This window comes from Ranitomeya imitator, chromosome 2 (assembly GCF_032444005.1).
Source record: "Ranitomeya imitator isolate aRanImi1 chromosome 2, aRanImi1.pri, whole genome shotgun sequence".
NCBI classification, from domain to species: Eukaryota; Metazoa; Chordata; class Amphibia; order Anura; family Dendrobatidae; genus Ranitomeya; species Ranitomeya imitator.
Genome location: NC_091283.1, coordinates 382,203,856 through 382,218,045, shown reverse-complemented (window position 1 = coordinate 382,218,045; position 14,190 = coordinate 382,203,856). Strand labels below are relative to the sequence as shown.

The window sequence follows — 14,190 nt, the reverse complement described above, 5'->3', positions numbered from 1 at the left end:
GCATAGATTCGACAACTGTTCGGTCTACAGTTGAAATAATGAGGATTCGTGATCAATTTGCAAATTACTTCACACATGAAGGTCATGTTCCATGGCAAGACATACACGTGTGAAAATGTTAAAGCCTGTTCATATTGGTGCAATGTGTGGGGCAATTCTTTGTTAATTTTTTTTTAGTTTATATAACCTTAATAAATTTTAAAAAGTTCAATCCATATAAGAATATGAAATGTTTAATAATAACAGCAAACTTTACTAAAAATATTTTGAAGACATTGGTTGTCCAACCTGATTGTTGGTAGACATTTTAACATATGAGATCCCATAGGGATGAACAAAAATATACACAATTAAAAAAACTTTGGTACACAAAAATTTAACACAAACATTTTAAAGGCTGTAATTGCCAAAGTTTAGTGATTTTTTTTAACAGTAGTTACAGACTGTGATATTGCGCGGGCGTATTGTCTGCCCAACTGTACGCTGGACTGCTACATTGCCTTTGCATTTCCATACTCGGTTCTCCCTGGCCTCTGTATTGTGGTTTGTATGACGGCATGTCCATGGGTCTTGGTCTCGAGGAAGTGGGTTACTGAGGGGCCAAAAATTCCTCGAATAGGTCATGAAATCTTTGCCTAAACATTAAATTTCTGTGCGGCGGTATCTTTTGGGCTACAGGCACATATGACAAAAACAGGAGCTTCCACTCATTGGCTGCATATACTGATTAACGGGATTGCAAGTCCGTAATTTCCCGCCTTAGATCTCTGTGTTCACTGCGAAACAGATCCTCTAACCGTTGGAGTCCATCGACAATTATGGCATCGACTTCATCTTTGGCAGACGGTGTGCTTGCAAACGGGCACTGACAACAGGAGCCACAGTACTTCTCTCCATAGATCGTGGCTCGCTCAGGCCAGACACATCTTCAGCGCCCATATGCTGGCTTTTTTTCCTGTTGAGATGGCTCCGGTTCCTCTGCCTCTCGAGGCGCAGAGGTACTGCATAAGGTTCTGTAACAAAAAAATTTATATATTATTTCAGAGATTTTAATTAAATACTTGGTCCTCTCTCACACCGTAAACTTTTTACTTACGAGCGCTGGGAAAACGTTTTCTGTAGAAACAACAATTGCTCATAATGAACATAAGGGGTGACAAGTTTGCCACCAGATCCACTGGGGGTGTTTTGGCTGCTGCGGAAGTCCCATACAAATCGATCTCTAATGGATCTCCACCGGGTATGGACAGCATCGGCTTCAAAGAAAAAAAAAATTTATTTGAGAGCTTCCAATCTTTACATTTTAGCAATTTAAGTTCAGCAATAATTACCAATTTTTTTCTTAGAGGATGCGGACTTATCCAAATACCGTGAGTCCAACTGGCATATTATTTTCTCCCACAAATTCCGCTTTTTAATAATATCATTGTGGGAGCTGTCACTTTGATCCCATATGGACAGATTCGCTTCCACTAGTGTTATAAGTATCTCGTTTTCTATGTCCAAGGGCTCTTCGTCAACCGCAATGTTCCTTCTTTTTTTGGCGGGCTGCTTGGACTATGTAAACACAAAACGTTATATTAAAATGTATACGTTCATTTTTGGCTGCATACATTTATCTCATCCCCAAAACTACATTATTTTTAAGGACAGTTATTCAAATTTTTTACATTTTTTAACACTTAACTTTTTATAAGTTATATTGCAATGTTTAATCGTTTATTTTTTGTTGTCCTTGTACTGTTTTGTTAATGTTGACATGTATGTAGTATTTTCAACCAGGGTTTTAAACGTTGTTATATATAGGTTTCTTGTGTTATGTTTTGTATGTTTAATGATTTATTCTAAAAAAAAAAATAAACTAATTTAGTATTTTTTTTGTTCAAAAAGGTATATTGTGCGTGATATTTACCACTTCTAGGTGAGGTGAAGACAGACGGTGAAGCTGATTTGTTTTTTTTCCTTTTTCAACAACCTACAGTGTAGTAAAAAAAAAAAATTACAATTCTTGTATCAATTAATGTGTTAAAAAAAACACATAATTTGTGGCATGTACCTTCTTGGACACTTTGGACACTTTTTTGGGAGGTGGCCTGGCAGGTTCGGGATCAGAAGATTACCTCAATATACTTGAGTGACACACGACATTTATTGTGGCTTTTTAAATCGAAAGCCTACCGATTGTGACGAGAAGACTGCAGACACGCTGCTGCTGCTCGATCCCTTACTATCCGACATCTGTGTAAAAACAAAACAATACATTTAGTGCACACACATCCGACGGCCACTACACACTCAAATGATGTATACAGAAAAATAAAATACATAGAATTGTACTTACATTGCCTCTGATCACTCACAAGATACACACACTGTGTTGCTGGCGTTTTCAGAGTGTGTTTGCAGAGTCTATGCTCCAAAATGCCTGACACATGACCACATGGACTAGCCTCATTAACGCAATCCAACGCATGGTTTCATTTGGACATTTTGCTTGATTTGCGTCTGGCTGCATTAGCAATGGCAGAATTAACGCTTCCGTTACTCTTGCGTTAGCTTGACTGGACCCGAAAACCTGAAAATGCTGCAGGCCGCGTTGGAAGGTGCGTCATAAAAAAACAGAATGTTGCAAACGATGCGTCATACAAATGCAAATCTTTGGGTGCGTTACAATGTCCGTTACATTGCGTTTTGCCTACTTAAAAACGTGTCTGATAGATGGACTGCCCTAGCGCAATGTGAACCCAGCCTTAAACAAGGCTGAACACAAGACCTTCACAGCAGTCTACATATCATAGGGGAGATCTCATGACACCTTCTCTCCATCTACCTGACGATCCTGAGGAACATTGGGATTTTCTTGTTTACAGTCCTGTGGAAGAAGAGGACGGGGACATCTCTCTGGTGTTGTCCTCTTACTGGATAGAACTGGAGGAAACACATACAGGGACTGAATTCATTCTTTACATACAAATAATTATAGCCGTGTGTATTTAGTCCTGTCTATTACCTGGTGATGTGAGGGGCTGGGGAACCTCCCTCATGACGTCCTTGTACTGATCTTTGTGTCCTTCTAAATATTCCCACTCCTCCATGGAGAAATAGACAGTAACATCCTGACACCTTATAGGAACCTGACACATACAATGATACCATCATCCTCCGATCCCTCAATAGCGTTACTGCATAATGTCCCAGCATTCCCAACAGTGTCACCTCTCCAGTCAGCAGCTCAATCATCTTGTAGGCGAGTTCTAGGATCTTCTGGTCATTGATGTCCTCATGTATTATGGGGTGAGGTGGAGGCCCCGTGATTGGGCTCAGTGGTCTCCCCCATCCCTCAGACACAGGGGCCTGACAGCGCTCACTAGAGGTCTTCTTCACTACTGTGTAATCCTGGTTATGGAGAGACACATTAATAAATCTCACTACAGACATTTCCAGAGTCCTCACCTCTCCAGTTCTGTCCATCTGTTATTCCCATAGATAAGAATGATGTAATGTGAGATCATCAGAATCACTCACCTCTCCAGTAAGCCGGAAGAGGATCTCTAGGGTGAGGTGTAATATCCTCTCTGCCATCTTGTCCTTGTCCATGTTCATCCTTGATGGGTCAATATCGAAAATTCTATTACACAGATCTCCACTGAGAGGATCCGATATTGTAGGGACCTGAATGGGGAGAAGATGTCGATGTAACATCATAAAAGATCCCATGTAAGAAATCTCCGAAGCTGTTACCGGCGTCACATGATCACTACATCCAGTCATGGCCCCGTCCTGCCCCCGGTAAAACACAGTCCCAATATAGTCACATACAGAGATTTATCACAGAATATCTACAATCCAGCACCAAAAACAGAGAACAAATCTAAAAGTAAAAATCTAAAATATCTGAATCTTTATTAAATATTTTATAAAAACAAGACACAAATTTCTAAAGTGCTGGGAACATCGACAGAGATCGGGACAGCAGAACTGGAACGTCAGAAACAATAAATGATGTAACATTACCCATTCAAGACATATACATCTTAGGCCAGGGTCACACTTGTGAGTGTGATGCGAGTCTGCGGCTGTATGTATTTCTACACTCCGGTCCCAAGTTCCAGGTATTGGTGTGAGTTTCTTGCATCACACTCGGAAGTGTGACCCCCGTCCTTACAGTTAAATCATATGTCATGTTCCTGACTTTAATGAGGGCTCACAGTCCAAGCAAGCATCTTTCCCAACTGACGATTATATTTCAGCCATCATCTATCTTTAAAGGGAATATGTCACCTACTTTTTCGTATATAAGCTGCAGCCACCGCCATCAGGGGCTTATCTGTAGCATTCTGTAATGCTGTAGATAAGCCCCAATGTAACCTGATAAGAAAAACAGGTCCGGGTCCAGCACCTCCCATCTTGATACGATCACGTCCTCTTCTTTTGCTTCCTGTCGTGGCTCCGGCACCGGCGTACTTTATCTGCCCTGTTGAGGGCAGCGCAAAGTACTGCAGTGCACAGGCGAGCCTCTCTGACCTTTCCTGGCGCCTGTGCACTGCAGTACTTTGCTCTGCCCTCAACAGGTCAGACAAAGTATGCCTGCGCCGGAGCCGCGACAGGAAGCAAGGAAGAGGATGTCATTGTATGAAGATGGGAGGTACCGGACCCCAACTGCGACGCCAATCAGGCCCGGACCACACTGCCCCTCCCCCCCCCCGGTGAGTATAATCTAACTTGTTTTTCTTATCTTTCAGGTTACGCCGGGGGCTTGTCTACAGCATTACAGAATGCTGTTGATAAGCCCCTGATGGCGGTGGCCAAAGCTTATATAGGAAAAAGTAGGTGACAGATTCCCTTTAACCTGTTAAATGCCACTGTCAATGTCTGACAGCAGCATTTAATGAGCACCAATAGGAGGGCACATCATTCCACATGCCAATTGTCCCACCCATGATGTGATCGCGGGGCACTGATAAGTTGCCATGACAGCCATGAGTCTGCGGTAGACCTTCATGCTTGCCATGAAGATTCTTCTGTGAAAGCTGGTGTTTATAGGAGATTGCGATTTTAGCTATTCACAGCAGTGCTGGTGGACTGCTGTATATAGCACAGGCGATCAGATGACCACAGCTTCAAGTCCCCTAAGGGTACTAACAAATACAGGAAATAGTTTGAAAAAAAAAAAAAGATGTTTCTTAACAATATAGAAATAATACATAAGTTGAAATCAACTCGCTTTTGACCCATTAAAAATAATGCAATTAAAGAGAAAAAAAATACACATTCGGTATTGCTGAGTCTGATCTATCAAATCATAAAATAATTTTATCAAATTGTTAAACGTCATAACAAAAAAACAACAAAACAATATGACAGAATTAAACATTTTTGGTCACCGCAACATAGGTGATGAAAATATCTTATGTACCCCAAATTATATATAAGTAGATTTTTTTCCATCACTCAAATAAAGAAAAACGACACTATGTTTGGTATCGGCGTACTTGTATTGACCCGGAGAATCATAACGGAAGGTCGTTTTACCATATACTGAACATGGTAAATAAAAAACTATTGTGGAATTGCACTTTTTTTTTCAATGTTATCTCACTGGGAATTTTTTTTCCCCACTTTCCAGTGCATCACATGATAAAATGGATGGCATCATTCAAAAGTAAAACTAGTCCCACAAAAAAGAGGCGCTCAGGCGGTTATGGCGATGGAAGAATGAAAAAATATGGGGGGGTAAAAACAGAAAATAGTGATGAAGAGGTTAATATCTCCTGACAGTGACAACATGGAGCGGGTGAGGGCCATAACAGAGCAGCGAGCGACTTCATTAGGGAAGTGACCCAATGTAATCCAATACAGAGACCCTGATATAGAGACACAGACGGGAACACGTTCTGTCTCCTGGAAGGTGACCGCAGCACTGTGGGGGTTAATGTCCCCCAGTAATGGGGAATCTCCAGCACCTACCTCCACCTGCAGAGCCGCACACCACATATATGGCTGTTCTGTGCGCACAGGACCTGTGATGAGGTCACAGGAGGGGAGGAGTCAGGGGTCATATGATCAGCGGCCAGTTGTCATGGGGCTAGAAGTTTCTGTGTAGAGTCAGGAGGGGTTTAGAGGGTGGATGTATTAGAGCTGTGTGTGTACGAGGTGTACGGAGCGGAGCCGTGTGTGTACGAGGTGTACGGAGCAGAGCCGTGTGTGTACGAGGTGTACGGAGCGGAGCCGCGTGTGTACGAGGTGTACGGAGAGGAGCCGTGTGTGTACGAGGTGTACGGAGCAGAGCCATGTGTGTACGAGGTGTACGGAGAGGAGCCGTGTGTGTATGAGGTGTACGGAGCGGAGCCGCGTGTGTACGGAGAGGAGCCATGTGTGTACGAGGTGTACGGAGCAGAGCCGTGTGTGTACGAGGTGTACGGAGCAGAGCCGTGTGTGTACGAGGTGTACGGAGCGGAGCCGCGTGTGTACGAGGTGTACGGAGAGGAGCCGTGTGTGTACGAAGTGTACGGAGCAGAGCCATGTGTGTACGAGGTGTACGGAGAGGAGCCGTGTGTGTATGAGGTGTACGGAGCGGAGCCGCGTGTGTACGGAGAGGAGCCGTGTGTGTACGAGGTGTACGGAGCAGAGCCGTGTGTGTACGAGGTGTACGGAGCAGAGCCGTGTGTGTATGAGGTGTACGGAGCGGAGCCGCGTGTGTACGAGGTGTACGGAGAGGAGCCGTGTGTGTACGAGGTGTACGGAGCGGAGCCGTGTGTGTACGAGGTGTACGGAGAGGAGCCGTTTGTGTGTACGAGGTGTACAGAGCGGAGCCGTGTTTGTACAGAGAGAAGCCGTGTGTGTACAAGGTGTAGAGGGCGGAGCCGTGTGTGTAAGAGGTGTAGGGAGCTGAGCCATGTGTGTACGACATTTGCAGAGCAGAACCGTGTGTGTACGACGTTTGCAGAGCGGAGCCGTGTGTGTATGACGTTTGCAGAGCCGTGTGTGTACGACGTTAGCAGAGCCATGTGTGTACGACGTTAGCAGAGCCGTCTGTGTACAATGTTAGCAGAGCTGTGTGTGTACAACGTTAGCAGAGCCATGTGTATGTTTGCAGAACAGAGCCGTATGTGTACGACGTTTGCAGAACAGAGCCGTATGTGTACGATGTTTGCAGAGCAGAGCTGTGTGTGTATGACGTTTGCAGAGCAGGCCCATGTGTGTATGACGTTTGCACAGAGTAGAGCCGTGTGTGTACGACGTTTGCAGAGCAGAGCTGTGTGTGTACCACGTTTTCAGAGCAGAGCAGTGTGTGTACGACGTTTGCAGAGCAGGCCCATGTGTGTACAACGTTTGCAGAGCGGAGCCGTGTGTGTACGACATTTGCAGAACGGAGCCGTGTGTGTACAATGTTTGCAAAACAGAGCCGAATGTGTACGACGTTTGCAGAGCAGAGCCGAATGTGTACGACGTTTGCAAAGTAGAGCCGTGTGTGTACGACGTTTGCAGAGCAAAGCGTGTGTGTACAACGTTAGCAGAGCCGTGTGTGTACGTTAGCAGAGCCATGTGTGTACGACGTTTGCAGAGCAGAGCCGTGTCTGTACATTTTCAGAACAGACGTATGTGTACGACGTTTGCAGAGCTGTGTGTGTACAATGTTTGCAGAGCAGGCCCATGTGTGTACGATGTTTGCAGAGTAGAGCCGTGTGTGTAAGACGTTTGCAAAGTAGAGCCATATGTGTAACACTTTTGCAGAGTAGAGCCGTGTATGTACGACGTTTGCAAAGTAGAGCCGTATGTGTACCACGCTTGCAGAGCAGAGCCGTGTGTGTACGACGTTTGCAAAGGGGTAAATAGGTTTCCTGATCATTTAATTGTGACAATGCCTCACTGATATAGTATTCCCTATCCAGAATGACAAGATTGCCCCCCTTGTCCGCTTTTCTTATAATAACGTCATGCCATGTCTGCATTTCGCGCAGTGCCCTTAATTCCCCTGGCGACAGATTTTTACCAAAACCGGGATAAATTGAGGCCTCAATGTCTTTCAACACTGCATTTTGGAAAGCGTCAATCACATTTCCTGGGGACAGGGGAGGCATAAAGTTTGATTGAACACCCCCTTGGAAAGGTTCAGTTTCCAAAGGTGCACTGTTCTCATGAATGCCCATGTCTATGTTTTCATTCAGACTCAACAATAGAAATACATCTTCAATATCTTTTACATCTGATGGTGGTTAAGCTATAAAACCCAAACTCCCGATTGATGCTGGGGTATCCGTTGTTACTGCGGGACTTTTCATATTTTTATTATCCGCATTTACAAAAAAATTGTGCAGATGTAATTTTCTCACACATTTGAAAAAAATCTATTTTGAATTCTGTTAAATTGAACTCTTCTGGTATACAAAAATTAAGGCCTTTTGATAAAACTTTTCTTTGATCCGTTGTTAGTTATTTTTTTGACAAATTTATGATCTGAAGCTCATTGTCAGGAATCTTTATCTCCTCCAGGATACTTACTTTCTCTTTTTCTTTACGCTTACGGCCCCCTCTTCGGATCTTATACCTAAAGGGGCGTCTGATTGTTTGGAAGTGGTAGCTATTTCTTTGTCCTCATTATGTTCCTCTATACCACTGGAGTCAGAATCAGTGATCCATCCACCTTTAGAAGCTTTCTGTTTATTACCATGGTTGAAATTTCTTTTTCTGTAATAAAATTGCCTTTGTTTATTTTTATTCATTTTATTTTATTAATTTGTGTTTTTTTTCCCCAAATGTAAAATCATGTTAGTAATTGAGGTTAAGTCTGTTCCCTTTATAAGGAAGTGACTTAGGTTTTAGCTCACATGGACCCGTGGAAGCACTAATTGTGCGAAGCGGCCATCATCCAGCTCACTCTCCCCGCACCCTCGTCGTCTCCGCTTGTCTTTTATGCAAAGTCTGTACATGGATTAAAGACAGATTAAAGATATTCACTTCGCAACCTGGGTGAGTGCTGCATTATTCTACTTTCTTGTGCAAAGTTTTACTGTGCCAGAATGTCCTTAACCTCAAAGACATCATCCGCAGAAATAGGCGAAGGCGAACAGAAAGTCGAGGTATGAAACTGATTAACAACTACTGGCTTTAGAAGAGACACATGAAAGGAATTAGGAATGTGATGAGAGGCTGGTAACTTAAGCTTGTAAGAAACATTATTAATGCGAGCCAAAACCTCAAAAGGACCAATATAGTGAGGACCCAGTTTATGAGAAGGAATTTTATGACGGATAAATTTAGAAGAAAGCCAGACCTTATCCCCAGGATGATATACAGGAGAATCGAGATGCCTCTTTCCGCGTGTCTTTTCATCCTCTGCTGAGCTAGTTCGAGAGTGGACTTGGTCTCCTGCCAGACCCTGGAGAACTCTCTGGAAAGAAGATCAGCCACTGGTACAGCAGAGACAGGAGGAACCGGTAGAGGAGGAAGACCAGGATGCTGACCATAGACGATGCAAAATGGAGACTTGGTAGAAGCTTCGCTGGTATGGTTATTATAGGCAAATTCAGCCCACGGTAGTAAGTCAGACCAATCATCATGATGAGCATTGGTGAAATGACGGAGATAGGTCACCAAAATCTGATTATAAGCTCCACTTGGCCGTTGGTCTGCGGATGGTAAGCGGAAGAGAAGTCCAGCGAGATGTTCATCGACTTACAGAGAGATCTCCAGAATCGAGCGGTGAACTGGACTCCTCGATCAGAAACAATATGTTGAGGTAGACCATGAATACGAAAAATATGATGAACAAAAATCTTCGCCAATTCAGGAGCCGATGGTAAACCAGGTAGAGCAATGAAATGAGCCATTTTAGAAAAACAGTCCATGACCACAAGGACGATGGTGCAACCAGAGGAACGAGGTAGGTCAGTAATAAAATCCATTGCAATATGTTGCCATGGAAGAGGATGTAGAAGACCAGAAGGTAACTGCCTCAGAACTCTATTCTTAGCACAGGAAGGACAAGAGGCGACAAAACTTCGGACATCCTTGAAAGAGTTGGCCACCAGTAGCAGCAAGAAATCAGACTGAGGGTCTTTTTGAAACCGACATGTCCCACCAGTTTGGAAGCATGACACCAAAGTAAAATGCGTTTCTTGTTCCTCTCAGAAACAAAAGTCTTACCCGGAGGTAAAGAGGTCAGAGAGACCGGAGAAACCGTGACGATCTTGGCAGGATCGATGATATGCGTGGCCTCGTCCTCAATATCCTCTGACAAGAAGGACCTGGAAACAGCGTCAGCCTTAAAGTTTTTATTACCAGGCTGGAAGCAAAGCTCAAAGTCAAACTGAGCGAAGAACAAGGCCCACCTGGCCTGCCGGGGATTTAGTGCGCAGAACGGATGTATACCAAATTCTTATGGTCCATATAGATTACAATGGGATGTAAATCACCCTCCAACAGATACCTCCACTCCTCCAGGGCCAATCTGATGGCCAAAAGTTCTCTGTCGCTGATAGAATAGCTCTTTTCAGAAGAGGAGAAGATCTTAGAGAAGAAGCCACAGGGAGCAAGACGACCAGAAGAGGACCTTGAAGGGTTTATTAGCTTCAGGGCGTTGGAGTATAGGAGCGGAAGCAACTGCTTGTTTGAGAGAATGGAAAGCTTCTTCGGCCTCTGCTGACCAATGGTGAGGGTTAGCTCCCTTTCGTATCAATGAGGAGATGGGAGCAGACAAGGAAGAAAAGTGAGGAATAAACTGCCGGTAATAATTCGCAAAACCAAGAAATCGCTGAATTGCCTTCACCCCAAACGGACGCGGCCAGTTGAGTACGGCAGAAACCTTCTCCGGATCCATACGTAAACCAGCATCGGAGATGATGAAACCCAGGAATGGCAAAGACGATTGCTCAAAGGCGCACTTCTCAAGTTTTGCGTACAGACGATTCTCTCGTAGACGCAGAAGTACTTGCCGAACATCTCTTCTATGAGAAGGCAGGTCTGGTGAAAACACAAGAATATCGTCCAAGTACACCACTACACAGGTGTAAAGTAGATCCTGAAAACATCATTCACCAATTCTTGGAAGACTGCGGGTGAATTGCATAAACCGAAGGGCATAACCAAATACTCGGATTGATCGTCTCTTGTGTTAAAGGCAGTCTTCCACTCATCTCCAGAGTGGATAAGGATCAAATTATAGGCCCCTCTGAGATCCAGTTTAGTGAAGATTCGTGCTCCTCGCAGACGATCAAAGAGTTCAGGAATGAGAGGAAGTGGGTACTTGTTTTTAATTGTGATATTATTGAGGCCACGTCAATCAATGCAGGGACGAAGAGAACTATCCTTCTTCTTGAGAAAGAAAAAAACAGCTCCTCCAGAGAGGAGGATTTCTCTTGGACATATTTTGACATGGCTTGAGTCTCGGTAGGAGATGGAGGGTAGATACGACCTATGGGAGGAGTAGAACCAGGAACAAGGTCAATTGAACTATCATATGGGTGACGCGGTGGTAGAATCTCCGCCTCCTTCTTGTCAAAGACGTCCAAAAAAGAGCAATAAGCCGAAGGTAGGTTTTCTGGTTCCGGAACTGGCCAAGAAGGACTTGCAGTCTTGACGGAAAGCAGGCACCTATTCAGACAAGACTGTCTCCAGTAAGCCAGTCCAGAGTAGGCTTGTGATTCCTTAGCCAAGGAAGTCCTAAAAGAAACAAATGAGAGGGCAAGACATAAAAAGCCAACTTCTCTCGATGAAGAACTCCAATTTGAAGTTCAATTTCCTCAGTGACCAAGTTGATGGACTCCCACAAAGGCTGACCATCGACAGACATTATTTGCCTAGGAGTCTCCAAGGGTCTGACAGGAATCCCAAGTCTCCTGACAAGCTCTAGTTGAACAAAATTCCCAGTTGCACCTGAATCAATTTAAGCCTCCATAGATAAGTGACTGGAACCCAAGTGCAATAAAACAGAATCAGAGGTGGAGAGGAATCATAGCTACATAGGGAGGCCTCTCTTACCTGTCCTAGGCAGAGGCGTTTCCCGGCTTCTGGGGACAGGAACGCAGAAGATGAGAGGCACTCCCGCAATAAAAGCAAAGACCCTGTGGGAGTCTCTCCTTGCGGCTTTGTTTGGTGGACTTTAGGCAATCTACCTGCATGGACTCAGGAGGAGAAGGAGAAGAGACTGAAGCGGTTTGGCAAAAAGAAGCACCACGTGTAGCAGAGGACAAATGAAGAGGTCTCCTCTCTCTGACCACTTCACGAGAACGCTCCTGGAAGCGCAAATCTATGCGAGTCGCAGAGGCAATAAGATCATCCAAAGAAGTAGGCGTGTCTCGCCCTGCCAGCTCATCCTTAATCCGGGAAGAAAGACCTCCCAAAATGCTCCAACCAAAGCTTCACTGTTCCAACATAGATCTGAGGACAGCATACGGAAACGGATGGCGTACTGACCAACGGAAAGAGTACCCTGGTGAAGGTTGAAGAGGGACTTAGTGGTAGAGACCAAATGGCCGGGTTCATCAAATACCTTGCGGAAGGTATCTAACAAGAGATTAAGTTGAGAGACCAAAGGATCGTCTTGATCCCAGAGGGGATTCACCCAGGCCAAAGCCTCACCCTCCAAATGGGAAACCACAAAAGCTACCTTAGCTCGATCGGTAGGGTATAGTAGCGGTGATAATTCAAAATGTAATTGACATTGGTTAAGAAACCCGCAACATAATTTGGTATCACCACCATACCGGGGGGGGGGGGGGGGGAGGGGCAGACTAAACGGGGAGAGGGTTGCGGAGCGGACGTCTGGATAGGAGTAGAGGCGGCATTCTGGAGAGAAAGAAGCCGATTATCCACAGAGGCCATATAATTCAACATATGAGACTGAGTGTCCCGCTGTTGGCTAAGCTCCTGCTGAAGGGCGGCCAACTGACAAGCGTTACCAGAATTAGAAGACTGTAAGCCTGCGAGACGAGACTCCATGTTTTTCAGAAAAGACATGATCCTAGTCTGGTTCTCACGTAAAAGAAAGTAATTCCTTTTGAGGAGCATAGACACCAGCGGGGTCCATGGCCTGATGATACTGTAAGGATACTATAGAAAAAACGGAAAGTGGACCCACTGGACCGTGACGACGACCCACCCACGGACGAGCGGACCAGATAGGCGACCCTCTATACAGGGAGAGTTAGGGGCAGGCCCATGGTGGACTATCGCCACAGCAGCTGGGAGACAGAGATGGATAAGAAAATAATCCACGGAGACACCGGACTAGCCGGAGTGCAAGAGACACTAGACGGGCGGATAAGGCAGGAACAAAGAACTAGCGAGAGCGGAAAGGGCACGGAACTGGCAGGTATGCAGAGAAACAGGACTGGCAGGTCTGCAGAGACACAGGACTGGCAGGTATGCCGAGACACGGGACTGGCAGGTATGCAGAGACACAGGACTGGCGGGTATGCAGAGACACAGGACTGGATCTAAGGAAAGCAAGGAAAACAACTAAGTCAGGAAGCAAGGTAACAAAAAGGTAAATGTGTGGCTAAGAACACTTTGAATCACAAATGATCATCAGGCACACGGGAGAGGAAGGAGGTGATTAATAAAGCAGCGCTGCGCAGCACTTCCGGGTGAGAGTCCTCTAAGGTGATAGAGAGGACAGGAAATAAGCGCCAGAGGAAAGTTTAGAAATGCACTCGCGGAGTACTGAACCTGGCGTGCGCGCGCACCCGACGAGCAACAAGGGTCGGGAGCGAGCCCTGAGAAGACGCTGCAGCTGAGGAGACGCGCCGGGATGCCGAGGACACGCGAGTATGACAGGGCTCGGGGAGCGGCAGCGGCATTACAAAGACTTCCATGGTGTCAACGACAATTGTCAATAGCTGGAGTTTGCACTTTTGGAGATGACCCCGGGGTCACTTTTATAGAGATCTCATCTCTGTGCATGTGTTGGACAGCAAGTGAAGTTCATGCAATTGAAAGTAACCAAATACATGTGAACTTGCGAATGTAACACTTCTTTACTGAATCCACAATCAAAAGATTACAGTTTCTCAAGACCTTTCAGAAGTCAATGATTTTTCATCTGCACAAAAAATGTACAAATGTCATCAGTATGTCTTTGGTTTTTTTAATGACCTCCATAAGGACAGCACCGAGTCTTCTAAGTCATGGAATGGATAAGTTGGCGACATATGCAACATTTATCTTTTTCCTCTTTTAGAGCTTAGATAG

At 45.0% G+C, this 14,190-nt stretch overlaps 1 protein-coding gene and 1 long non-coding RNA gene across 2 annotated transcripts in view; both read right to left on the bottom strand.

Moving 5' to 3' along the window:
• Positions 1-14,190, bottom strand: part of LOC138666634 (zinc finger protein 208-like) — a 164,741-nt gene that overhangs the window by 12,036 nt on the left and 138,515 nt on the right. Inside the window, exons 15-26 of the mRNA XM_069754830.1 lie at positions 11,246-11,661; positions 10,796-10,962; positions 10,147-10,285; positions 9,275-9,629; positions 8,829-8,922; positions 8,503-8,657; positions 7,994-8,169; positions 5,968-6,020; positions 3,526-3,672; positions 3,217-3,396; positions 3,011-3,134; positions 2,831-2,928 (exon numbers count right to left, since the gene is read on the bottom strand). Of these exons, the coding sequence (XP_069610931.1) occupies positions 2,831-2,928; positions 3,011-3,134; positions 3,217-3,396; positions 3,526-3,672; positions 5,968-6,020; positions 7,994-8,169; positions 8,503-8,657; positions 8,829-8,922; positions 9,275-9,629; positions 10,147-10,285; positions 10,796-10,962; positions 11,246-11,661 (2,104 nt within the window). The remainder of the gene's footprint in view (positions 1-2,830; positions 2,929-3,010; positions 3,135-3,216; positions 3,397-3,525; positions 3,673-5,967; positions 6,021-7,993; positions 8,170-8,502; positions 8,658-8,828; positions 8,923-9,274; positions 9,630-10,146; positions 10,286-10,795; positions 10,963-11,245; positions 11,662-14,190) is intronic.
• Positions 1,431-2,192, bottom strand: LOC138664096 (uncharacterized). The gene is made up of 3 exons (XR_011318290.1): positions 2,057-2,192; positions 1,913-1,975; positions 1,431-1,557 (listed from the first exon to the last, which is right to left on the bottom strand). It is a non-coding gene; the product is annotated as an uncharacterized lncRNA (long non-coding RNA).